This window comes from Heliconius melpomene, chromosome 7 (genome assembly GCF_056956725.1).
Source record: "Heliconius melpomene rosina isolate 202511_hmr_F chromosome 7, ASM5695672v1, whole genome shotgun sequence".
Lineage (NCBI taxonomy): Eukaryota > Metazoa > Arthropoda > Insecta > Lepidoptera > Nymphalidae > Heliconius > Heliconius melpomene.
This window is the reverse complement of record NC_140395.1, coordinates 5454413-5481819: the sequence shown is the minus strand read 5'-3', so window position 1 is coordinate 5481819 and position 27407 is coordinate 5454413. Positions and strand designations below refer to the sequence as shown.

The window sequence follows — 27407 nt, the reverse complement described above, 5'->3', positions numbered from 1 at the left end:
TTATTACCGTGAGTCGTGACTTAAAATGTAATTTTAGTTAAATGTAATCTACTTTCTTTTTAAATTTCAATAACTCTCTTATTTTATAATAATTATAAAAAAATATTTTATAGATAACTATGGCTTGTAATAAATGATTTTTTTACATGAAAAACTGGCTTAAAACTATTTACAATAATAAACATTTTTAGTTAGTTACTTTATTCATACAAAAAAAATATGTAAATATTTTTAATAAAATAAATCATATAATTCAAATGATAAAGAATTTATAAAATAAATCAAGTCGCACATGTGTGACTTTCGTATAAAATTTTAATGGCAACATTATACGTCGTAATTTGTACAATGGCGGCTATGTCCCCGTCGGAGGTTTGTAAAGTTAAATTAAATGTAATATTTACTGTTGTATATCTATAATATATATAAATAAATTTAATATTTTAGTTCTATATTTTTTAATTAACTTTGAAAGTAAAAAAATGCAATAATAACTTTAATTAGTTATACGTAACTGTTGTGACAGTTTTCCTAGTAGGTTTCTTGTCAGGTCTTCTATTGTTGTGTTGTCGCAAGATATTTTTGTTTTGGAGAGGACTTTAAATATATTAATAGAGAAAATATTTATTTATTTGTTACAGAGACGTTTGCAAAAGGAACTTATGTCTTTAATGAAAGAGCCTCCACCGGGTGTTACCGTGGACGGAGACCAGGCTAGCCAAAATCTGACACTGTGAGTGACCTATTTACTCAGTGCCTTCGTTATTTCAGTAATTTCTTTGAAACTAACTAAAATTCGATACAGGATGTATTTATCTAATAACAGAGCTTCTGCCACCTTTTAAATGATACATAAATAATTATTATTTACTTCAATACTCAAGGCAAGTTACTTCAAATGTATCATCACAATAAGATGATTTTATCACATCTTTTGTAACTCCTCATTCAATACCTCTTGCAAACATTTAGTAATGTTATACTTAGAATATATAAGTTTTTTCTTGAACAAAATAAAAGGCTCAGGCAAAATATCAGAAAAGAAAAAATATTCTGTTATTTGTAAATACATATGTATATTAAAAAATATGTCTGTAATTAAATATTAATTTATTATGCTTCTAGCACAAATAATTTTATTATCATTATTGCACTATAGTGCAAAACTTGTTCAGTACAACAAAACATTTTTTTTATTGAGATCATATTAAAAATTATCATCTACATGATGTTAAATCAAAGATCTTATTACATACTTTTTTTTTGAGGACATAGTGGCACTGGGTCCATTTCTTCCTTATGTTTTTTTAGCTTCATAGTGGGTACATTCCTTTTATATTTTATAATATAGCTGATACAATAGCCTTTGATATATAAATGAATGCATTTTTAGCATCCTTACATGGGGGATAGATGTTTTTTTATCAATGACTATGGTCCATTGCAACTATTGCACACTAATATAGTTTTCTTATTTAATTAAAATTCTGTTTTTATTTTTAAACTAATTTAAATTAATAATATCTGATTGATTGCAATGATAGATAAAAAATGCATACAATGTATATTTATCAATAGTCATTTTTATAAACTTCCAATTTAATTTTTATTGTTACCAAAGAATTATTATATAAATATCTAATGTAATAGAAATAGAACTACATCACGGAAGCTCTAAATAATTGTAAACAGTTCTAATGGTATATAAATAAAACAATGTTTACTATTAGCACAACTAATATTGGCTCAGAGTAAATATACCTACACTTTATTTTTGGCTACTTAATAGTAAATAGATTATTTTAGATTCATTGTAGAATGCTAGAAATTTATTATAATGTAACTTTATAAAGCAATATATATATATATTCGATTATTTTTTTCCTTTACACTTTATTCAACATATAGGGTAGGCAGAGAGTATCTAGTGTCATCACACTGTTCTCCACTTTTCACCCAAATTTGAGACCACTACATTTAAGTTATCTAAAATTTACATCTTTAAACTAAAATGATGACCCTTAAGACAAAATAGGATTTAGATTACAGGATACTTTTTATTATATAAAAATTTGTGTGAACTTTATGATTATGAAATATTAGGTCGCAAGTGTTTATTGGATAATTGGGGAAAGTCGTTGTATATGACTTTCGAGTGATGTGTCTTAGTTATTATTTAAGTTGCATTGCCCTCTTAAAAGCGGCGTAACGTAGTGGCTCATAGTGTGTTTATAATCGTGGGTTCGGCTCCTAAATGAGCTAAAGAAAGAAAGTTCCTCCATTCAAGATCGAAAATATCTCGAAAATTGGATGTTAAGAGGAAAACAGAGTGTCTTCACACTGGGTTCCTTTATTTAATAAAAAATCAACTGATCAATTATTTTTTATTTAACCCACAAAGGATGTCTTTTAACTTTAATCTTTAATATTAAACTTTAGCCAATCTTCAATCAACTAATAAATCTCTCCAAGCTTTTTGACCTCGATAAGTCACTTGTTGTCACATAAATTAAAGCCACTGAACGTTTTTCGCCTCACTCCTCACTCTTTGAAGCAGAAAGCCTTGATAAATGAATTGGTTTTCACATAATTCCATTTTTTTACGTGCATTTGTCCCTACATTTCTATGATTTACTTACACGACAATAGCTTCTATCTATTAATAAGGCATTGGGCATATTATAATTATTACATTTTATTTTTAAAACTTTTAAACTCAAAAAATTAGGGGACTTTGATCCCGCGCTTTTTGCGAATGAATAAGCCATATTTTCTCATCAAGTTTCTTCGGATTTCTTATTCTCCCACTTTTGACGCCAGTTAAAAATAAAATAACGTTTCTGGGTGGTGCTTTAAATATACAAATCGTAATAATATATATCTTTTACAGATGGACAGTACACATGGAAGGAGTGCCCGGCACTCTTTACGAAGGTGAAAAGTTTGTGTTGCAGTTTAAATTTACAAATAAATACCCCTTCGACTCGCCTGAGGTAAGTTTTATTGTATTTGTATTTTTATTGGCAGAAAATTAGGATAGTCTTTGTTTAATTAATTGATAAGCAAAAAAATATAACAATAACCCGATTTTTTATAGTTATCGATGTATAATTAAGGTCATCTTATGTAACGTAATACTCGATAGTGTATGTATCGATCTCTGTATCGATTACTAAATATCCGTTATTCCCTCATAATAGGATAGGGGAAGGTTAGTGTCTGCCGTGCGGGTTACATCGTGAACCTTAAAATAATCATTCCTCCGACTAGGATCAAAGCCACAATCGACGATCTTACAGTGACACTGTCCCACTGTACATACTTAGCATTTTACTAATTTATTCTGTTAATTTAGCCTAGGCCTAGCTAGTTAATTCTGAAATATTTACATCAAACTGGATTGTCCTGGACTAAACTGATATATGCCTACGCAGGATATACCATCACATTCTAAGATAAACTAGCTTGGCCTAAAATAAGCCAGAAACAACTCGGCAACTCGAGGAAATTAAATATTTGATATTTGGTTCCGCCACTGGGGAACGGAAGTTGTTGTCTTGTTCCCTCTGCCTAACCTGCTATGTGAGGGTTACAGCGTGAAGCTAAAAAATGTATTTAGCCCGTAAATAAAGCAATCATTTGTGTGCTAAACTAGTAAATCGTCAATTATTTCAACTATCCATCTTGAAATCTAGTAGAATCTTGAAATAAAGTTTTAATGTCATATAAGCCCTCGTATATTGCACGATGTTACGGTTATGCCATGTTATTATATTGCGCTTCGCAGTTTAGGCGCAAGTGCGGTTACTCGAACTGAGTGCTTGTAAACTTTCATACATGTTAAACATAACATTTACTCTCATAGAGAGTTAGCATGAAAGTTACTTTAAAATGGAAATTTGTCGTCATTATAATTTTCAATCCGCTTGACTTATTTAAAATATTTTTATTTAACTTTACACTGTATTCCGCATATAGCAGGGTAACTAGTCTTAAGATACTCGGTTTCCCAAGCACAGCCGAATTATTAAGACTTTGAGTGTAGAGTGGCGGAAGTCAACGCCGCTGTTTGAATTGTACTAGAGCAAAGAAATCAAAATATTAAAGAATTCATTGCCCCGAGTGAGAATCGAATCCACAACCTTGGCTATTACAGTCACAAGCTGTCACTGCATTTCTTTAAATTATGACAGTTATAAACTTAATGTTTATACATTATCATAAGAAGCGAGATTTATTTAGTGCTAAGGTTACTTCGATATAATATGTATGTACATAATTAAAGTTAATGAGTGAGGAAGTCATGTGATTGTACTTTACGTGAAGTTAATTATGGATTGTGTATTTCTTACACAAACAAGACATTTGTAACTCACTCGCTTGTTCGTCAAAATTCTTCATTATTTATATTTAAATTATTAAATAAAACAAATATTGTCAAAGTTTGGACTGTAGACTTGGATATTTGATATCTCCATAACATCTTTAAAAAGATGGTCTCGACAGACTGGCAAGAAACTGATATTATATGTATATGGATATATATTCCTTCAAGTATTATAGTAATGAAGCCCTAAATTCAGCCCTAAAGACCTGAGACCCACTCCAACAAAACATTAGAATATCAAACCCATTTAACCAGTGGACAAGATACATTCAGTTCATTTTGTAAGAATCCAAGGCAACGCCAAACTACCGCCGTCTATTTCTTAGTTGCCACGCGTAAATCAATGTCGGTAGTTTGATATAATAATTATATCAACTCTCAAACGCATACCACCTCAGTGTACTCATGACCACGGACTACAGTGTTTAACGCTTCGGATCTTAGAAAACATAACCTTAAAGGCCGGCAATATGCCTGTTGCTCCTCTGGTGTTGCACGGGGCCGTGGGCGGCGGTGATGACTTACCATCAGGTGACCCGAATGCTCGTTTGCAGTGTCTTTTTCCATAAAATAAAATAACAATAAGAAAAGAGAGATAATTTACGCGACCGGCCGTGGCCGTCTGCAATTTCATTTTCGTGAACTATAAAACAAAAATACTTGATTTTTTCCATTCCCATAGGAATTTCATAATTTTTTTTCTCTTAAGGTTGTCCTATCCTCTAAACAAAATTGCCAAAGTAAAGATTCTTAATTTGTATATAAATGATTTTAATATGTTACCTAACGTAGTTATATGAAAGCAATTACGCTGCACTACTTTACGTCAGACTTTTATCCTGTTACCGCAGTTTGCACTCAACAAGCGTTAAGTAGCGATACGGTGATATATTCGGCCTGATAATCTTGCTAACGACACTGCAACCAGCGTTTAGTTACGTTTTAAGCATAATTGGAAATATAATTTGTCTTTAGGCGTTGTTGAGATTTAAATTAACTTAACTGATATAGGTTAGGATATTTTCTCAAAAAGCACTGACCCCTACTCTACCTATGTAAAAATTCATGAAATTCATTAATAATTTATAACTCTAAATGAGATTCATAGGAACTGATTTTTATTATTTAGTAGAAAATACCAAACAGCTGTCCATATTGTCAAATGTTAAACTTACGAATGTTAAGTAACAACGAGAAGCAACGTATGAATAATGTAGTTGTGCTTACATAATTGTTTATTACGTCATTTCTTAATCCACTTACTTATGTTGCTAAATGCAATACGGACAGAATTATTTTTAGATTTGATCTCCGGGCTTACGAGGAGATGCTATTATATCTTTATGTCTCTCCCGCGTCATAGGATCTAGATCTGGATATGGATGAGGATATAAGATGAATACTTTCAGGGAACGGTTTCGGTTAGAGATTAAAAATTACTTATAAAAATTAATTCATAACACCCCTTAATTCTAATAGTTCTGCTACAATTAATAATACGCTGAAACTATTGTTTGTTAGAAAATATTACAAAAAACATGGATATATATTTATATTATTGTTATAATGTTGTTGTTTTTATTACATTTATTTCATTCACAACATCTCATCTCATATCAGGGCAGGTGAAAGCAACCTCGTGTTAACACATTCCGTTCTCCGCTTTCCGCCCGAATTCAGGACATTGCGTATTGAATTGCACTGCCTTACCAGAACGGAACGGAAAAAAATAAATTATTTTATTCTCCACTCTAGTGTTTTTTAATACTTCTCCAAAGCATCTCTTGATTATATAAATTGTAAAGTAAAGATATATTACATATCTTCCTACTATTTAATTTTCTATCTGCCTCTATAGGAATTACGTCTGACCACAATCTTGAGTACCGTATTGACCTAATAGACGCCCTCACCTCATTAACCTCTCGAAATTACGTGTAATAGTAGATTTGAAGATTGACTTCGGGATGATTAAACGAACTAGGTTTTATTTTTATATACTTGTATCAAAATAGCTGCTGAGATATTATCTCTTGTTTACCTTTTTTTTTCTTATTTTATGGTGAACAAAATGAAAAATTACCTTTTTTACCGCCCATATGTAAGTAGTTCAAAATTACATGATTTATTAACATTTGGTACTATATTTAAAATTGTGGTATTAAAAATGTTTAATATTTTTACATGAAAAAAAGACTTTTGTTCAGCTTCATTTTTAATCTGTGGGCAATGAGAACCTAGTTGCTTATGACACTCTCTTTTTTCTACTGACAGCTTGTAATGTGGCGGAACTATATTTTTGTCCGAATGAGCATCGAACCCACAACCATCGTGCCTCAAGCACTGTGCCACAGTATTATTCAACGATAGTAGTAAAAAAATAATTAAAACACCTTTTTAGTTATTCTAATTCATTCGTGACCGTGACCGAGTCACCATTTAATACGATAAGAGTTATAAAACAACAATGTAAATTTTTAATACCTGCTTTATTCTTATTAGTAAATGAGTTTTATAAAATTTTACCTTTATATATTATTTTATTATGTTAGACGCTTAGAAACCTGGTCTTTGTTGATTTTTTTTGTTAAAAATAATTTTAATAACTACTCTGTCACAAAGTTGTAAGAGAATTCATTGTGTGTTATTTATGGATATTTGAACGAGAAAATGAAAATATTTTTAATATAAATACTACTAAATAAAGTAGAATTCATAATCTTAGATTACAATAAGTAAAGACACTCCTTTCTCCACTTTACTAAACCAACGCCGTATTATTCTTTACCTGCGTTTGTCAGGATGGAACGGAAGTATCCTTACACTAGGTCCACAGGCTCTCTGCCTACTCTATTAATAAATAAATAAGTATTTGGAGCTCGAACTCACAACCATCTCGTGCACCGTCGGGCAACCACTATGCACTAATGGTCTATATTATTTTAATAACTTTTAAAACTAGATAGATTATATTATGGTATCTTATATGGTGTTCTTATTAACTGACGTTATGTGCGATAAGTCGCACATAAGTGCAATTAACGCTCGTGCGCTAAACGATTTCAAGGCTTCAGGTGAATATTTATGTAACTGTTACTTATTTTTATGTATTAGTTATTTAGTACTATTTAAATAACACAGTATTACTAGTTTTGTAGGTACCTGCTAGATACTGATACCTATATAGATGTACCAATATGTTGATTTCTGGATTTTCTTTTTCCCGGCGTTAAGTTCCGCCACTCAACACACAATGCCTCAAAATTCGATGAAAAGTGGGGAACGTAGTGTCTTAGGTTTCCTCTGAGTGCAGGAAACAGCCTGGGGCAGATTTTTTGTAGTTGCTTAAAAGATTCTTTTATTTGTTATCAAATATTTATAAAAAATACTCCATACAGAAAAATACAACCGAAAGTAAATTTGTTAGTGCTATTGACAGAAGCAATAGTATATGTATTTCAATTTAAAATAGGGTATCTGATATCTTGCTATCGTTCGTATCTTCGTTGGTATTTGAATTATTCAATACACCTACTAACAGTATTATTTGACTTTTTTGTTTTTAGGGTCCCTTACGCAACGTAAGAAACGGGACCCTATATTACTGAGACTCTGCTGTCTGTTTCTTCGTCTGTCACCATGCTGTATCTCATGAACTGTTAGAATTAGATCACTATTTGAATTGCCAATATAAGTAGAAATACTAAAAAACATGTAATTTTTTTTTGTATGTCAGTAAAAAAGACAAATATTTAACTCACATATTTTACATATATTTGATGTATTATATTCACTAGGTATACGTATTTTCTTGTCATATATTTACATAGTAGTAGTATTTTGGTTACTGTTTTATGTATGCAATCGATAGTTATCTCAGATAATACTGATATTATATCTGACATTTGTTCTATTATTCAAGTACTGGCTTGATAACGATCTTAATTCAAGTCCATCTATTCAAGCCTTAGTGCCAGATCTAGCAAATGGTACTAAATTTACAATATTAATATGGTTTTGAGGCCGTTGTGGCTGAGTGGTAGAACAACTGACTTTGTACGTCACTGTAGTGAATTTAAATTCCATTCAGGGATATTATTTGCAATGTCTCGAAAATTTGGCGGTAAATGTCTTTACATTAGTTTCCGTCGGCCTACCCTCCTATGTGTTTGAAAGTGTTTAGATAGATATAAAAAATATAAATAAAAAAATAATTTAATGTATTGTTTTTTAATTATATTTTATTACTTTCTATTATTTAAAATACTTCTGTTATTTTTTTGCTCTCCCCAACTTAGTAGGGTAGGTAGAGCGAACGTTATTCGTTCTCCACTTTCCGCCGAATTCTCGAGGCATTGAATATCGGCCGCCGCGCTATGCCCTGTAACTAGAGTGAGGTAATAAAAATATTAAATATTTCATTTCCTCGAGTAGGAATCGAACCCACAAACTATCGTGTACAGTTGCACGCCGCGACTGGCCTCAACAATAAACAAGGTGATTGCTTAAACTGAATTCAATTAATAAATAAAAAAGTATAAAAAAATTTTTAAGTTAAACGGTTTTATATTGCAGATAAATGTACTAAAAGCTAAAAAATAATTTCATAGAAATTATGATTACTAAAATTTAATCGTGGGGCACGTCCAATATCTACAATTGAAAGACATAGCGTGAGACTTCACCCACCTAGTGGTAAGTAGCAAGTGTCCCCACGATTTTATTTTAGTAATCATAATTTCTATGAAATTATTTTTTAGCTTTTAGTACATTTATCTGCAATATAAAACCGTTTAACTTAAAAAATTTTTTATACTTTTTTATTTTTAAGTTTTTAGTTTTTATTTCTCATGCTATTCAATTCGTTGAAATGAGGCTCGATGTCTCATTATTGCAAGGTTAATGGAGAATGTTACGAACGACCCCCCCCAGAGGTCCAATAGAGGGACAAGGCTATGTACAACAAGATGTGCCTGAATCTTGAGGGGAAAACGCTAACGACATATCATTTTTATCCACCTAGTGCCATACAGTTCTCGGCGCGCTTTTACCTTTTACCTTGGGTGGTACCCCTAGCGACGTATCATTTTTAGGCACCCTATAGCCACACAGTCCTCGACAGGATACCAGATCTTGACTTAGGTGGGAGATTCATATTGTAATTGTGTATAGTATACTGTATTATACTTACCAAGCCCTTTATTTTGATACCCATATTGATGGGATTGAAAACTACATTATCCGCCATTTTGTAGCAGTGGCCATCTTTGATTTTGATTTTGTATAGTGCACTGAATTCTACTTGACAAGCCCTTTCATTTGATACCCATATTGATGGGATCGAAAAAACTAACTTGTCCGCCATCTTGTAGCGGCGGCCATCTTGGATTTTGATTTTGTATAGTCCACTGAATTCTGCTTGACAAGCCCTTTCATTTGATACCCGTATTGATAGGATTGAAAAAAACTAACTTGTCCGCCATCTTATAGTGGCGGCCATCTTGGATTTTGATTTTGTATAGTCCACTGAATTCTACTTGACAAGCCCTTTCATTTGATATCCATATTGATGGGATTGAAAAAAACTAAGTTGTCCGCCATCTTGTAGCGGCGGCCATCTTGGATTCACAATAATATTGAATATGGATAATTGTATTGTCACCAGAATCAAAGGCGTATACCAAATTTCAGATCAATCGGTTAACGGGAAGAGGGTTAAATTTCAATTACTAAATTTGACCCAAACAAACAAACGGGGTGAGCTAAATAAAACCGTTTAAAAACTAAACAATGTAATTAATTGTTGTTGTTGTTGTTATTTTCTCGCTCTGGTTAAAGATAAAGCACGAAGTGGAGAACGGATTGTCTTGGCACTGGGATATCTATCGCCCTGTCTTGGTATATGCGTTAGAATTCGATAATATTCTCATTTAAAAATTTAAACAGAACTTCAATTCCAACATTTCTTTAAACAGAAGAGGAGACCTTATGAAACGTAAGCGTTCAAGGCTTCTTGGCTACATTGTGTTTATAATTACATTTGTTATAGTTATTTGACTTAAATTATTTTTTAATAATAGATTCATCTATATATATAAAATCGAAAGGTCACTCACTCATCACGAAATCTCAGAGACTACATGTGCTAGTAATCTCAAATTTTGCATAGGAGTTACTTATAGGACGTAGGTGCTCGCTAAGACGGGAATCTGCAATATTCGACTTCTAAGGGGTTGTTTTTGGGGTCGAAAGTTTGTATGAAACTTCGTTACTACAAATGCTAGGAGTCTCAAATTTTGCATAGACGTAGTCACTAGGACGTAGCCATGGAGACGAAAATTAATAATAACATAGTTCACGCGGGTGAAACCGCGAGCGGGCCGCTAGTATATTATAAGTAAGTACGTATATAACACCTTGATAATTATAGGTAAATTTTCATAAAATAATTATAAAGTAATATTTTAAGGCCGCAGTGGCGCAGTGGCACATTGCGTGACTGTAAACTAACTAGAAACTCGGCGGTTGTGGGTTTGATCTCGAGGAACGAATTATTGAATACTAGCTACCCATACGCAGCTTCGCCCGCTTTATCTTATCGTTATATTACAATCAAATTATACAAAATCTTTACATATATTGTAGTCTATATTTTATTCTGATCTCATCTATTTAGATAAAACTTTATTGTAATGTACCTATAAAAATATGAAATATTTAATTTTCTCGTTTTCCTTAATCGAACCCACGACTGGTCTCTCTGGCTTTATTAATGACAATTTGTAATTTAATTATACAAATTAAAAGTTTTATTATATAAATTAAATTGAATTACTTTCAGAGTTTATATTTTTATTACTCAAGCAACATGCACTCGTGACTATCATTAATTTAATACTTTATGAGTAACAACAATGACAGTTTCTTCGAAAACATTATTAACAGTGTTTGTCAGTAACGTTTTAATTAAATTCTAATTTATTATCTCATCTCATCAGAGTGGTTACAATCGGTTTGTGACTTTTTTAATAGCTTCTTATATATCTACTCTAGCATATATCAATTAGCAAAGTAGGCAGAGGGAACCTATTATTAAGTTTTCCACCTTCCGGAATTTAACGCCGAGCTTTGTCTTCTTCCCAAGTCGAATAAATAAATAAAAATGTAATCTTATCTAAATTATTATACATATATTTATATCATTTTAATTTTTTTTTCCTTGCACCCAGGTCACGTTCATAGGTAACAACATACCGGTGCACCCTCACGTGTACTCCAACGGCCACATCTGCCTCTCAATACTGACGGACGACTGGTCGCCCGCTCTCTCCGTCCAGTCCGTCTGTCTGTCTATAGTGTCCATGCTCAGTAGCTGTAAAGAAAAGGTATGTTCAATGTGTTTCACTGCCTTCCGAGATTTATGTATTGTTTTTTTTTGTTCACGCTGTATCCCGCACATAGCAGGGAAGGCAGAGGGAACCTGGGGACCTAGTGTTGTGACACTCCATTCTTATTAAGACATTTTCGGGTCCCACGGGTTTTCGTCGAATTTTGGAGAATTTCGTTCGTTCGTTCTCTAATTCTCGGTTGCTAATTTAATTGAGCACAAAGATAAAGCGTCTGTGTAACTCAACGCTGACTAATACAGTAATCTGTTGGAATGTTATTTGAACCGGAAAAGGTTGATTTGCAGCAATAAATTCATTTTTATTTTAAAATGATATGAAAATAAAGCTAAAACCCCGATATTTATTATATAGCAAAGGCGTAGAAATGAATATATTATAGCTTCAAGCATTTCCTACATATAGCAGAATAGGCAGAAAGAAGCTAGAGTTAACTGTTCACTCCGTTCCCCACGAACTGTGTTTCTCTTTTAACTCATTGTAATTCTAATAGTAACGTGCCCCTTTTTGACATTTCCGTACGCTGTCTATATGTATGTATTCGATATTGTGTTATTTTTTATATTCAATGTTATTCATTTCATTATTCATTAAATCAATATGGTGTCAGTGGCATCGTTTATTTTATTATATTATTTTTAAAAAATATATTGAACATGTTGTTATGAGACTATGAGACGATACAAAAACATCATTTGCTTAACTTACTATAGTATAATAAATATTCAAAGGGAACCTAGTGTTAAGACACTCCGTTCTCCATTTTTTGATGAATTATTGAGGCATTACATGTTGAGTCGCGGAACTCAACGCCGCGCTTCGCGTTGACATCAGAGCGAAAAATTAAAAATATCAATCCCATCCCTCGAATGGGAATCGAACCCACAGTCACACTGTGTGCCCTTGCGCTACGACTGGCCCCTATTTTTTGTGAATAATATTTTTTTGTCTATATTTCAGAAACGGCCGCCAGATAATGCATTTTATGTAAAAACATGCAATAAAAATCCTAAAAAAACGAAATGGTGGTATCACGGTATGTTTTATATTTATTCTAACGTCTACTTTTGTAAATGTAGATTATCTGTATGATATATCTTATCTTACCTGGCGTATGCTTATGAATTATGTGTAATGCTCACATTAATTCTGTACCATATTGTCTAGTAGTGATAGTTGCAGAAATATTTTGGGAAATGTACTACATTTAATACTTACATTAAAATTCAATATTATTTTATTTTTTTTCGTATATTTTTAATTTTATTCATAAAAGTTTCTTGTATGGATCTTATACAAACCAGAATCCATCTCACATCCTACTATTGTACATAATATATTCAAGCAGCAGTTATTGGTTCACACTCATATAATACTTGACCTGTCGCCCAATTTTCGAGACATTGCTTGTTGCCACTCAACTTTCCGCTGCGTTAATTCACTCATACAATAAATTTTACCTATTTTTATTGTACGATTCGAAATTCTATTAATCATATTATATATATATAAATATAATTATTAATAATAATTTATGTCGTATATTCCAGATGATTCTGTCTAACACATCGCGACTGTATCGAGCACGGACGATAAATCTGATTTGTGATAAGTGTTATATCGATATTGATACATTGTAACATGTATATATATATACGAGAGTGAGTGCCGGCTTGGACAATGGTGCGAAATTGTGTGGTATCTGTGCTAAAGTGCTGCCTCCCCCCTGTCGTATGTTATCTGTGCTATGTTGTCCGTCAAGTGTCACTTTACTGTCAAACTTCAAATGTACGTTAACTGTCAAATGCCGTATGGCGGGAAATTGTTTTCGAGTTTTGACTGATTTGCAAAAAGTTAAAATATAATATGTGAATAGATTGGCTGATAAATTTGTGTAAGTTTATATAATTTATATATATTAATATGTATAACTTTCTTTTTTATATCGAGTTTTTACCCATTAGGTAGTAAATACAAATAATTGTTTGATTAGATTAGATTTTTTTTAAACTGTAGCTATGATATGTAAATTTTTAGTTTATGATTCAGTCGGTTTTATGTAACATTAACCTATTTTTGTTTTGCTATCTAAAACATAATAAGATAATTGGATCAAATATATTTGAGAAAATTTTATGTTTTGAACACTCATGGTCACAGGTACTTTGACCACAGACCATAATTAATCCTATTATAATAACTGTTTCATTTAAAATTTTATATTCACTTTTATTATTTGTCTGCAAAGTTAATGCTCTGTTGAATGAGATTTTAATGTGTAATTTAAATATTTCTGAGTTTTTTCTATATGTATATATACATTCCCAAAATAACATTAAAAATGGCTGATGTCTACAGTTTAGTAATACTGTCCAATTGAATAACATGAAATTAAACTATTGAGTTATATTCATGTTTTAATCACCATAACATTTTTCCTTTATATATATTATAAAGTAAATAATGAATTAATGTATTTTAGACTAGTCATTTCATATAAAAAAAAACTGTTTCTAGAGATTTAACAAGCTTTTGTAAACAAAACATAATCTTTTACTGGAATGTACACTTTTTATGTCTTGACAATTTTTGTATAATATTTTGTTTTTTTTTTTTCTTTTATTGTTTTTTAATATATACTCAATGTTATGGGTTCATAATTTATGTTATGAATAAACCGAGACTTATCTATGAAAGCATTATATATATTATGATAAATATAATTTAGAGGACATTGTTTTTAATCTACACCAGGGGGAATAAATTATTTGCATTTTTCAGCTCTGACAGACAGTGTTGAGTTCTGTCAATTAACACTAGATTTATGTAAAAGTCACCAACTATGATTTAGTTGCTATTAAAACAGTATATGTTTTTTTTTGTTTATATATTTGTCCACTAAAGATTATTCACATTATGAAATTTCATACAAAAACTTAAATGACCTGCTGTTTTTTTTTATATGAAGTTTCAAGACGTAAAATAATATTACTTGGAATATATTTTGATGTAAATAATATATTTCAGGACTTAAAAAATATCTTTTGACACATATTAACTGTACCTGTCAGTGATTTTTTTTTAAGTCATAGACTTAGATAAGAGTTTCCCATAAATCATCTGATAAGTATTATATTCTACTATTAGGGGTCATCCATAAATTACACGTATTTTGTTATTTTTTTTAACCCATTCTTACTAGAAGTCTACTACTTAGTAGAAGTCACATATTTTGCAATTTTACACCTAGAAATTATAAAATTAAAACAACAGTGTCCAAATTATATTTGTATATTATATTTTCAAACATGATGGTCACGCAGTGTATGACGCCTCCCATACCTCTCACAACGCCTTACTTCGTCGACTCCCTTATTGCATGGTCTCCTTTATACTAGGGTGTATGGTTTCCTACCTGAAATTTACTAAATTTTGGCGCGGAAAGAAAACAATCAAAAGTATGAAAAATCCCGAAATGTAATCTGCGCGGCCCTCTACAGCTAACATCAGCTCTCATCGGTCGCATTGTACATATGACGTTATTTATAGTGTTCGACCGAAACCGAAACTTTTTGATATATAGTATAATTACAGACAAACTGAAGCTGTCGATAGAGGTGGTCATTACCAATTATTTTTACCCTATATTGCATGGTTGGTAGATTTACACCGAAGTTGCGGTCTTTCACTAGTTAATTATGCATGGCCCCTTAGGTGCATCTCGTTGCGACACTGATACTCCTACAGTAAATTGTGATACTATGTACCTTCATTGTAAATGCTATATTTTTAAATATACATCATATTAATTATATATATTATACAAAAAATTAAATGTCGGTATGTCTATTGCTTAGTGATTTTATTTTAAAATTTCATATGTATGCAATTATAATATACATACTATGGCAATATTCTGGAATGTACTGTCAATTAAACATTGTAATGCTTAAAGAGATATAAAATGCCAATATACAATTATTGTGCTTTTAAATCACCTAAGTTATTTAATATTAGAATAAATAATATAAAACTGATGCTTTTTTTTTTATTTCATATTTTTGTGCGTTTATACAGAATGTTTTAATTTTCCCCACTTTAAATAAAACCAGTTTTAACTACTCTATACAATCCTAACACAATTTTAAAAAAATCCTAAAAATTAAAAAGTTTTTTCAAACAAAGTTCAAAGTTGTTTAACCTTTAGTAGCATTTTTGTAATAGTGAGTGTTTACGTTATTGGTATCTATGCGTAACTGCGTCACTCGAAATACAGGTAGAGATAAACATCGTGAAATGAAAAAAAATCCTGCGTCTAAACTGTAGATGTATCTTGATTAATTTCTTTAAGTATGGGCTTGAAATATTTTACCCTATATGCTGTTCCCGTACAAGGAGCGCTGACGCTTCCACTCTGTATATATATCAATTTAATCCATGACATTAAAACAATTTTCACATTTAAAATAAATGAACTGTAAACTATAAAATTATTTTATATTCTATACAAATACAAGCAACATTCGATTATACTATCAGTATTGACTTAGAACCGCTGAAGTAATCACTGAACCTGATATAAAGTGAGAATAATATAAATTCACAATGAAAATACAAATTTGTGAAGCTTTGATTGTAATTACATTGACATGTACTATTGTTGTAGGTAAGTAATATATCATAATAAAGTAAGTAATATATCATAAGTTTTTTATTTTTATAGAATTATTGTTTCTATTTGGAAGCATTACACATAATTCGATGGCGTACGTGGGAAAAGGAGTATCTTAACAACGTCTTCCCTTTGCCTAACATGTACCTATATGTGGCAAGAATAAGAAAATATTCAATTTTACAATTCCCCGTGTGGGAGTCAAAACCACAGCCGTCGCGCTTTTTACCTTTCTAAATATTTATCTTCTATGTATATTAATAATTAGTGGACGCGCGCAGCTTCGCCTGCTTATTTGGACCCTTAGGGGTGAATTATAATTTAAAATTTTATAAAAATCGATGGCGATTTAAAGATTTTCGTTCTCAAATAGACAGTCGCGTCGTGGCGCTGGGTCACTAGCGTGGGATAAACTTTAAGTACTTACTCATTTTATATAATAACAGTTTTCTGTTCTCCAGCAGCGATGTCAGATTGCGATGTGATACCAATAGATAAATGGGGTGACTCTCCGTCTAAAAGGAAAATTTATTTGGAAAAACCTGTAAAAATGGTAGTTATTCAACATACTGTCACCCCAGAATGCGCTAGCGACGTTGAATGTGAAAAAAATGTAAATAATATAAGGAAATTTCAGACACAGAATTCCCAATTTGATGATATCGCACAATCGTAAGTCTCTTTTCTTTTCTCTTCTCTTCTTACGATCACGCCTTATAATACTTTTTTTTTTCATTCTAGACATTCCTTTCTTCGCTATCTGCCCGAGACCTAGACATTGAGGCAAAGGACAAAGTGCTTGTCTTACTAGGATGGGGAAATGAAAATAGTTTTTTTATTAAATTTTGGGTACATATTATATAAAGTTGAAAAGAATAAAGAATTTCATACAAAATTCAAATGATTTCAGTTTCCTTGTCGGTGGTAACGGAAAAATTTATGAAGGCGCTGGATGGCGAGTTGGAGCTCACACCACGGGGTTTAACGACAAATCTATTAGCATTTCATTTTTGGGTGATTTTAGAGGTATCTTAATATATTCTTAATTTTATATATGATAATATGTCTATTTATTAATTTATTTTTCTTTTTTTTTTTTTTTTTTTGGTGGGTAGGTGCAAAAATTGTAACAGCTGTTTGTAGAGCTCTCAATTTTTAATTACTTTTAAACCAGTTTATTCCTATTATTTAATAGATCAAAGTAATGAACTAAATTCTCTTACCTGCCAGCAGTGACAATCCTATAAAATATCCACTTATTCATAAGAGTAAGACTAAGAACTTTGTGACTTGTGTGTTAGTGACCTTGTGTAACCTTAGTGTTGTACTGAGTGTTTTTTTTTCTTTCATCTAATCTTCTTTCTATTTGCTCACTTATAAAAATCAGTCAATCTGTTATAATGGAAACCATCAAGCACTCTATTGAAGATTTGACACAGAAATTCAACTCCCAAATGACGGAGTTCCAAAAACAATTAAATTCTACAAGCAACTTATCAAGCCCAACTGCAAACATAGCCGTGCAGTTCAATATGTTCAGATCCTTCGTGTTAAATGCCCTTGAAAGTCTTCAGAATCAAGTTCAGCTCCTTACTAAGCAGTGTGATAACTTTGAGATGCAGAGTAGAAGGAAAATTCTGTTAGTGCATGGTGTTGCAGAGGATAAAAACGAGGACACTGCTCCACAGGTGATGCAAGTTTTGGCCAAACATCTTAAAGTTGCAGATCTATGTATTGATGATGTAAGCAGATGCCAGCGCCTGGGAAAAGTCTCACCAGGGAAGCCTAGACCCATTCTGCTCAAATTTCACGATCTCTCTCTTAGAAATCAAATCTGGTATGCGAAGTCCTCCCTCAAGAATACTGGAATCACTCTCTCAGAATTCTTAACAAAAGCAAGGCACGAAGCTTTTACGGTGGCTCGACAACGCTTTGGAATCTCCAAATGCTGGACCAAGGGTGGAAATATTATTGTAATTGGCCCGGACAACAAGCGTCATAGCATAGTTTCAAGTACGGAGCTTGACAAAATTTCCCCTAATCCAGAAGCACAAGGAGAAGTAAATCCTGCTCCTCCTACGGCCAAAGCAGCAGCCGCAGCCAAGCAGATCGTCCGCACAAAGAGAATTATAAAAAAGTAACTTCCTTGGCGCTGTTTTTGTCATTTTTTATATTGATAATGATAGATATTTGGTCTCAATTTTACTATCGTAGTATTTATCGTTTAGTATATTCTACTTTAACTTGTATATTTAACTTTCATATATTTGTTCTTGTTGCTTTTTTTTTTTTTTTTTTTTCCTCTTTGTTTTACCTTCGAAGTTAGTTTTACCCACTAAATTTGTCAATATTTTGAATATTTAATACTTGATTTGTCACTCTGAATTTGTAAACAATCGCTGTTATGACAGCTGACAGTGTTGTCGCCATAGATTATATAGCAAGTTTTCTCACTAAAATCCGGTTCGTTACACGCTTATCATTTTACTTTATTTGTATAATATGTTTTTTCTCTTGCTTTCCTGAGTATCAAGACACTGCTGACAGGTGGATGAAGTTGGGATATATAAATCTATTTATTTTATTAACGTACTTAATTTTTTTTTTTTCTCTTTTAGCATCTTTTTTTTGTTTTTTTTTTATCTATATTAATATATATATATTTTTAAATATTATATTTTTATTTATTATATATATACTTATTTTTTTTTTATTTTTTTTTATACGATATATCATATATACATATATAAGCCATCTATATTTTATATATTTACTGTTCATGATGGATATTAATAGCGGCTTCAGTGGTAATAGTTCAAATAATGATTCATTTCCCCACTGTGATTCGACAGCTTCTGATTGTAGTTTCTATAGCATTTCGGATCCTCTCAGCTCCCTCCTTGAAAACAAGTTTAATAACTTCCCTAAAAATTTTAATGTTGTGCACATCAATGCACAGAGCGTACCAGCGCATTATCCAGACTTGCTCGACTCATTTAATTTAAAAAACATTCACGCTATTCTAATATCTGAGACATTTCTTAAGCCTGCTTTGCCATCTACTGCATTTTCTCTGCCAGGTTTTCACTTAATCCGCAATGATAGGACTGAGAAGGGTGGGGGGGGAGTGGCTATTTACCTACGCAGTCATTTTCCTTTCTCGGTATTACACAAGTCACCCTCTGTCTTCTCAAACTCGTCGGAACATATCTTAATAGAAGACCTTTTTGGCACTCTCAAAGTTTTACTTGGTGTCTTTTATAGTCCCAATCTACATATAAATTACTTTGATGCTTTTGAGGATCTATTAGAAAGGTATGCTCCGGGGGCTGATCACTCCATCATAATGGGTGATTTCAACACGTGCTTGATTAAGAACGACTTCCGTACAAATCGATTAAAAAATATTATCAACAGTGCCAACTTAAATATCCTTCCTACGACCGCTACCCACTTCTTTCCTGGTTGTGCGCCATCTTTGTTAGACCTTATGATCGTATCATCAACAGAACGTGTTGCAAGCTTTGGTCAGATGTCAGCTGAAGCATTTTCGTACCACGACCTCGTCTACCTGTCATATAAAATACGTCCACCAAAATTGAAGCCGACAGTTGTGATGCGAAGATGTTTTAGCGACATCGACAACGAAAAGTTCATGAACGATCTTGCTGGTATTGACTGGGACTGCATATTTAATGCCGGTAATATCAATGACAAATTGAATATTTTTAATTCTATTTTGACAGAGCTCTTCGATATTCACGCACCGCTCCGGCCTATTAAAATTAAACATCTCCCCGCTCCGTGGTTAACTTCAGATATCAAGGTGCTTATGTCCAAACGTAATACTGCAAAGTCTAAATACAAGAAAAATCCTACGGACGCCAATATGCAAAGGTACAAAACACTACGGAACCGATGTAACAAGACTTGCAGAGACGCACGTCGTAATTTTATTCTCTCGTCAATTAACAATAGCAATCCTGCAAAAACTTGGAAATTCCTGAACGCGATGGGAATAGGGAACCGGCGTTCCAGTGACTCGGCTACCTTAAACAACTGCACGGATTTAGACTCGCTGAATAAATTCTTTACAGCTGTCAATGTATTGGATAATAGCACTAAAGTAAAAACTCTATACTCCTTGTCACTACAATCTAATCCTGCAATCAAACCCTTCCTTTTCTCTCCTACTTCACAAGCAGAGGTTCGCAAGCATGTGTTGTCAATTAAATCTGACGCTACTGGCTATGATGATATTAGTCGACGGATGATCCTCCTTACACTTAATTCAATTCTTCCTGTCCTGTGTCATATTTATAACTTTTCCCTTTCCTATAATGAATTCCCTGATGCCTGGCGTCATGCAATTGTGATCCCAATACCTAAAGTACCAAACCCAGCATCCTTCTCAAGCTATCGCCCTATTTCCTTACTACCTTTCCTATCTAAGGTTCTTGAACGCATTGTGCATGACCAAATCTATCTTTTCCTACACAACAATAACATACTGTCTCCTTTCCAATCTGGTTTCCGTCCTGGGCATAGCACAGTTACAGCTCTTAACAAAATCTGTGACGATATTAGATACGGTTTTGAACATCAGCAAGTGACTTTACTTGTTCTGCTAGACTTCTCTAATGCATTTAACACAGTTGACTTCGATGTTCTATTAGCAATTTTAAAATCTATTAACTTCTCCTCGAAAGCTACTGAATGGTTTTCCTCTTACCTTCACGGACGCAGACAAAGCATCAAGCTTGACGGAAAAGTTTCATCAACATGTAGTATTAACGCCGGCGTCCCACAAGGTAGTGTATTATCACCGTTACTCTTTTCCATTTTCATTAACACTCTCACTCAACACATATCGTCTTCGTACCACCTCTACGCCGATGACTTGCAAATTTACACAACTGCAGCTATAAGCGATATACCTAATGCAGTTAATAAAATAAATTCAGATTTACAAATTATTAGTGCCTGGAGTAAATCGTTTGGACTTGCTATCAATCCCAGCAAGTCTCAGGTGTGTATATTTGGTAGCTCCAACCAACTGTCTAAATTACGTTCTCCCTTACCCTCAATTTTATATGATAATGTTTGCTTGGAGGTTAGTGAGAGTGTTAAGAATCTGGGAATCAGGATGGACGGTGCTTTTTGCTGGTCGCCTCACGTATCAGAGCTTAGTCGGAAGGTCTTTTGTTCCATAGGTAGATTGAGAGGGTGGAAGAACATTTTACCGATAAAGACTAAAATCTCTCTGGCCCACGCTCTCCTTCTACCTATCCTAGACTATGCAGATACGTGCTACTTAAATCTGTCCCAGCAACTACTAAATAAACTAGAGCGTCTGCAAAATCTTATAATTCGATTTATTTTTGGGTTAAGGAAACATGACCATGTGTCTCAGTACCGAAGTCAACTTAAATGGTTGTCAATAGAATATAGGCGTAACTTGCATGCTCTCACTCTCCTTTATGGCATCCTTTTCAATCCTGTTACTCCATCATACCTCAAGGAGCGCTTTAAGTTTCTGGGGTCCGATATCCTACATTCCCAAAACCTCCGTTCCCGCCATAACCATATCCTTGAAATTCCTTTATGCCGCACCAAATGCTATAGTGACTCTTTTACTGTTAAAACGGTAAAACTATGGAATGAGCTGCCACTGGAAGTAAGACGGTCCCAGTCGATTGGGCTATTTAAACGACGCCTTAAACAGTACTATCTTCAACTTAATCTTTAAAAGGACAATATTATAAGAGTATGTATATTTATCTTTAATTGTTTATTTATGTATTTATATATATATATATATGTATGTATTTATTTATGTATGTATGTTATGTTTGTTTATATATATGTATATATAAAGCTATTTGGTATTCGCTATTTATGTATTGGTTTATATATATCGTAGTACTTTTTGCACCTTTCTGCTTTCTTTACTAAATTTAATCCTTTCGTTTTTCTTTTGGTTGCCTGTAAGAAATCGCTTTTAGTGATAAGGCCGCCATTGCACTGTTAATCATATTTATCATGTACTGTATTTTATTCCCTTCTTATTTGTGCAATAAAGTGTTATATTATTATTATTATTATTATTTATTCCATAGTATACGATGTTTTTACAAAACACAATTACTAATTCGATGTAATAATATACTCGTAAATAATAATTACTTCATTGTCGCGCAGTTGGACCGTGGAGGACTAAACGTGATGAGAATATTTATTATTTTAGCATAAGTATTTCCCCGTAACAAATATGTAATTTTTATTCTTTGGCTATTTCAATCGATTTGCATTGAGTTTCTCATATAATTTTATATCCATCTCCAGTTATAATAATGAGAACTGAGTGACTCGTCACTAGGTTACTTCTGCCTCTTCGTAATTGCGTAAAGTATAATTAATATAGTAGTAGTTGTGTAATTAGTCCAAGTTATTTAGGTAGGGGGTCCAGAAGCCCATTTCTTTTATAGATTTCTTACGTGTTTTATCTCACATGTTCTTTCAGAAAAACTACCTGTCCCGCAAGCACTTCAAGCCGCTAAAAACTTTTTGAGCTGCTCTGCAGAAAACAAAGATTTGGATAAGGAATACCATTTAATTGGTCATATGCAGCTATCGCCAACTTTAAGTCCTGGCGCTGTTTTACAACGTGAAATCGAAACTTGGCCGCACTGGTATAATATTAGTAGGAATTAATATAATATTATTACTATAACTTTATTGTATTGAATACGAGATTAGAGATCAAATCTTTATATAAATAAATATAAATATAGCACGTGTCATAGGCAATATTAAATATAAAAAACCTATTTGCATAGTTTTATTTTTGTCGTCCATTTTATTAATATTGTGGTATCTATATATTTTATTTAAATTAAGATTTACGTGAAAATCATTAGGTACTCACATTATGATATCGACGGAAACAAATTCTATTTATAGTTTAAGTTTTTTTTAAACAATATTCATACTTATTGTCATTTTAATGATTATTTTCATATCGTTTGCTTATCATTCATTATAGTCGAGAAATCACTAAATGATATTAGTATTATTATTTTATTATAAATAAATAATTCAGCTTCAGTAGGCAGAGGGAACCTAGTGTTAAGACACTCCGTTCCCCACTTTCTCCCGAATTCTGAAAGCATTGCGTGTTGCGTAGAAGAACTCAACGGAAAATGGTAATAGAAATAAATATTTAATTAAAACGTATATAAATATTACACTTCCTCGAGTGGAGATCGAATCCACAACCGCCGCGTTACAGTCACACCCTTGAGCCTGATAACCCTCACCGCATGTACAATGGGTCACATTAAAATGATTAACGTGATGATAGACTTCTTCGATAACATAGACATAGAAAAAAAATTGTAAAAATATTTACCCATCGTGACAGCACCTGGAAAAATGGGTTATTTTCTTTGCAATCTAAGAAAAAAAAACACGGCGTTGAATTTCGCTTCAGCACGCAGCGTTCTGAATTCGAACCGAAAACGAAGAACGAAGTGTCTTGTCTCTAGGTTCTCTTTATATCCTTTATATGAGATTCGGTTACGATTACTAATAGGTTTTTTATTTCGGATATCCGCTAGTCCGATATGCTCATCAGATAGATTCGGTTTCAGTTACGGAACTCCATAATATTCCCGATAAATAACTAGTTTTTCCCAAGTAATTATGCTGTCTTCCAACTTCAACTTGTTAATTACTTGTTAATTTGTAGGTCAACATAAACATCAAAATAATCGCCATCTCTTCCATATTACACATATAATATACATGCGGCACAATTAATAATAATGAAACACATTTGAGGCAGAAGACGATTTCGTATTTCTTTTTATTTACAACTTTTTAAATTAACATGAAAAGTTACAAATTAGTCGCCGCATATTTACACGTAATTCTTATAATAACATAAATTACGTCAAAAATGTCTATTATTATGCAGATCAAAAATGTCACAAATAAAAAAATCATTTTGATGATAATGATGATAATACGGTTTTACTAAAATCAGTCTAAAATATTCGAAATATATATACAACCTAGTTGCTTATTTTATATACATATTGTTTTTTATACAACAAAAAAATTAAGAAATATTTTAAAAAAGAAAGATAAATAGGAAAATAATAATATAATTATAATAATTTTTACTATAAACTACTCTAATGCGTACAATACTTTCTTATAATATTTTTAAGTGATATTCAATTGATGATATAACATATATAATAATAAAACTGATCACAGAAATAAATGTTTAAATCTTATAGAAATAAACTTTGTAATTAAAATACATTTTCATTTGATTTAAAGAAATCAAATGAAAATTTTAAAGAAAATAAATAAAAAAATAAATGTTTTTATTGAAAAATATATGTAATAATTTGCTAATTAAGGGAAAAAACCCATATTTTATTCAAATGATTGAAATATAACTTTCGCGAATGGGGAGCAAACTCACAACCATATACAGATAGAACAGAACTGCACATTAAAAAAGACTTGTCAAAATTGTTAAAAAATTGTATCTATTATAAATATGAATTCCATTTAAATAATTACAACATATTACATTTCATTATAAGAAAAAACACGAAAATTTCACATCAAAATAAATAACAAGTAAATACATATAAAATAATATTTATACACCTATTATGCAACCTTATACAAATTATACAAAAAAGAAACAATTATATACTTAAGTATTAGACAAAGATTTCGGCAGTTTACTTAAATAATAGTCATGATCATACCTCGTAACAAGAATACCGTCTAACACTTTCACATTACCATTTGTTGAATAATTGATATTTTCTCCCTTCAAAGTGGTCATTTTACCATTAATTGATTTAATAATGGCGTTTCCCGCGCATAAATCCCATTTTTTAATGGCTGTCGCATGTATATATACGTCAAATGTCCCATTAACTACTCCCATTACTTTATCTCCAGCACCTGCGGCTAAAGTTATTGTTGTTTTTGGTCCGAAAGAATCTTTTGCTAACTCAGCCACTTTGCCAGGGTGAGATCTTGAAATAGCTACCCTGGGATGTTCTTTGTTTTCTTCTTTCTGTAATAGAAGAAAAGTTTGATATTATAACATTTTTTAATAAATGGTTTTACTGAAAACAAAATGATTCAAAATTTCATACTATCTATGTATATACTATAATAATAATAATAAATAACATATATACTAAATAGTCTATATTATTGACAACAACTAGTCTTGTTATTAGAATGATTAATGCTTAATCATTAAAATAATCCAATATCCAGATAATCAAATAGATGAAAAAAATATTTTAATAAGAAACTATTTAGAAGAGAAGGAACTCGATAGCATGGATAATGGATTTACAGTGTGGGTGTGTATGCGAGGGTACTGTACTTGTCAGAGGTAACTCTCACCCATGTAGTTAACAATAAAACACCTTATGTATAACTTTCCTTCATAAATGGACTATTCAACACATAAAAATAAATCATAAATTTGACAAATACTTCCCGAGATTACAATATTAGTACAGATTTACTTACATGTTGTACAGCAGGAATATTATTTGAAGTTTTCTTAGTATCCCAGCCCCAGAATGTTTGTGATGGGAATGGATAGTGTATGGCACCCACTATAGGTACTCCATTTATTGCTACACACACCATAGTAGTTACATATTGATATAAGCCCTCTGAAAAGATATGAAAATATAAAAATGATTAGCATTTTATTTATTTATTTAAGTTAAAATTAACTAGATATTGGAACCTTGTACAATTTTTTAAGTTCAGTAAATATTAAATAAACAATATAATATGATAAAATATATGAATAAAATTATAAAAATCATATTTTACTCATATTATGTTAAGATATGTTGAGATTAAAGAAAAAGATAAATATATAAAGAAATCTTATAAAATTTATAAAAATAAAATATTATTCATACTATATACTGATAATTTATTATGTGTAAACAAGAAACTTTAAGTTTCAATGACCATTAAATTTTATATGAAAAAATATAACAGATTTACATATTTAAATTATAACATCTAGAGATTTGTGGCTTTGATAAAAATGAAGCCAGTACTATTAAGACTTACATATAAATATAAGTGCTATCTGCTGCATATCAGTTATCAATAATAAAAAAATACATAGTTACCTGTATATTCCTGTGTAGCATCTAAAGGATCAATCCAAACCGTCACATCCTTAACAAATACATGTTCATCATTCAAATAATCTATTATCCTATGATCAGTTGGAGTTGCTTCCACATCAAAAGGTTTTTGATCCTGACAGCTAGGATCATCTTTAGAATGTTCTTCTGATATTATATTTAACTTAGGGAACGTATTTTTAAGACCGTAATACATTGCACAGTGAGAAGCATAGTCAGCATCAGTTACTGGATCGTTTGCGCCTTCCAAAGTCTTACCTTTGCTTTTAATATTTAATTCATGATTTTTCCCCTCACTCACTTTCTTACCGCCTCTCTCTGCTGCATATATAGCCGCTTTGAGTAATGATTTTATATTTATTAAGTCATTTTTATCCGCAGGGTATCCTGGATCACCAGAGCGCCAATATATTATAAGAAATAAAATGAATATTAAAGTGAAACAAGCGAATTTATTGATGCGTAATGTGCCACCGAAATTCATTATGCTATTTTTAAGTGTTATTTTTAAATTAATGGTATTTTTATTTTATTTCATTTCAATTTATAGTTTGCTGGCAGAATCTGGGCTTAGACTTGCTACAAGTGACATTACATTATTTTGATTTTTGACGTCTACTGTTATGTATTTATAATTCATTACCACTGTCAATATTTAAAGTTATTTTCGGTTAAAATATATTTAAACTTTATTTTATGCTCTAATTCTTATTAGGGAA

At 31.7% G+C, this 27407-nt stretch overlaps 3 protein-coding genes across 7 annotated transcripts; 2 read left to right on the top strand and 1 right to left on the bottom strand.

Moving 5' to 3' along the window:
• The first annotated feature begins 301 nt into the window (after positions 1-301).
• Positions 302-15830, top strand: LOC146537471 (ubiquitin-conjugating enzyme E2 W). Of its 2 annotated transcripts, none has more exons than XM_085188310.1 (6): positions 302-372; positions 642-733; positions 2891-2993; positions 11617-11772; positions 12754-12829; positions 13344-15830. In XM_085188310.1, exons 1-6 carry the CDS (start codon positions 319-321, stop codon positions 13355-13357), a joined length of 495 nt encoding a protein of 164 aa, XP_085044436.1. In that variant the 5' UTR covers positions 302-318; the 3' UTR covers positions 13358-15830. The 2 variants fall into 2 exon arrangements, with proteins under 2 accessions (XP_085044436.1, XP_085044437.1); XM_085188311.1 differs by lacking the exon at positions 302-372 and adding an exon at positions 414-534.
• On the top strand, positions 13556-23295 carry LOC146537470 (peptidoglycan recognition protein-like). Of its 4 annotated transcripts, none has more exons than XM_085188307.1 (4): positions 13556-13687; positions 16927-17137; positions 17376-17491; positions 22989-23295. In XM_085188307.1, exons 2-4 carry the CDS (start codon positions 16932-16934, stop codon positions 23177-23179), a joined length of 513 nt encoding a protein of 170 aa, XP_085044433.1. In that variant the 5' UTR covers positions 13556-13687; positions 16927-16931; the 3' UTR covers positions 23180-23295. The 4 variants fall into 4 exon arrangements, with proteins under 4 accessions (XP_085044433.1, XP_085044434.1, XP_085044432.1 ...); XM_085188308.1 differs by having other exon boundaries at positions 13577-13687; positions 16930-17137; XM_085188306.1 differs by lacking the exon at positions 13556-13687 and adding an exon at positions 15898-16459 and having other exon boundaries at positions 16930-17137.
• Positions 23296-24836: 1541 nt separating this feature from the next.
• Positions 24837-27289, bottom strand: LOC146537469 (putative inositol monophosphatase 3). The gene is made up of 3 exons (XM_085188303.1): positions 26671-27289; positions 26045-26193; positions 24837-25574 (listed from the first exon to the last, which is right to left on the bottom strand). Exons 1-3 carry the CDS (start codon positions 27170-27172, stop codon positions 25203-25205), a joined length of 1023 nt encoding a protein of 340 aa, XP_085044429.1. The 5' UTR covers positions 27173-27289; the 3' UTR covers positions 24837-25202.
• Between the last annotated feature and the right edge of the window lie 118 nt (positions 27290-27407).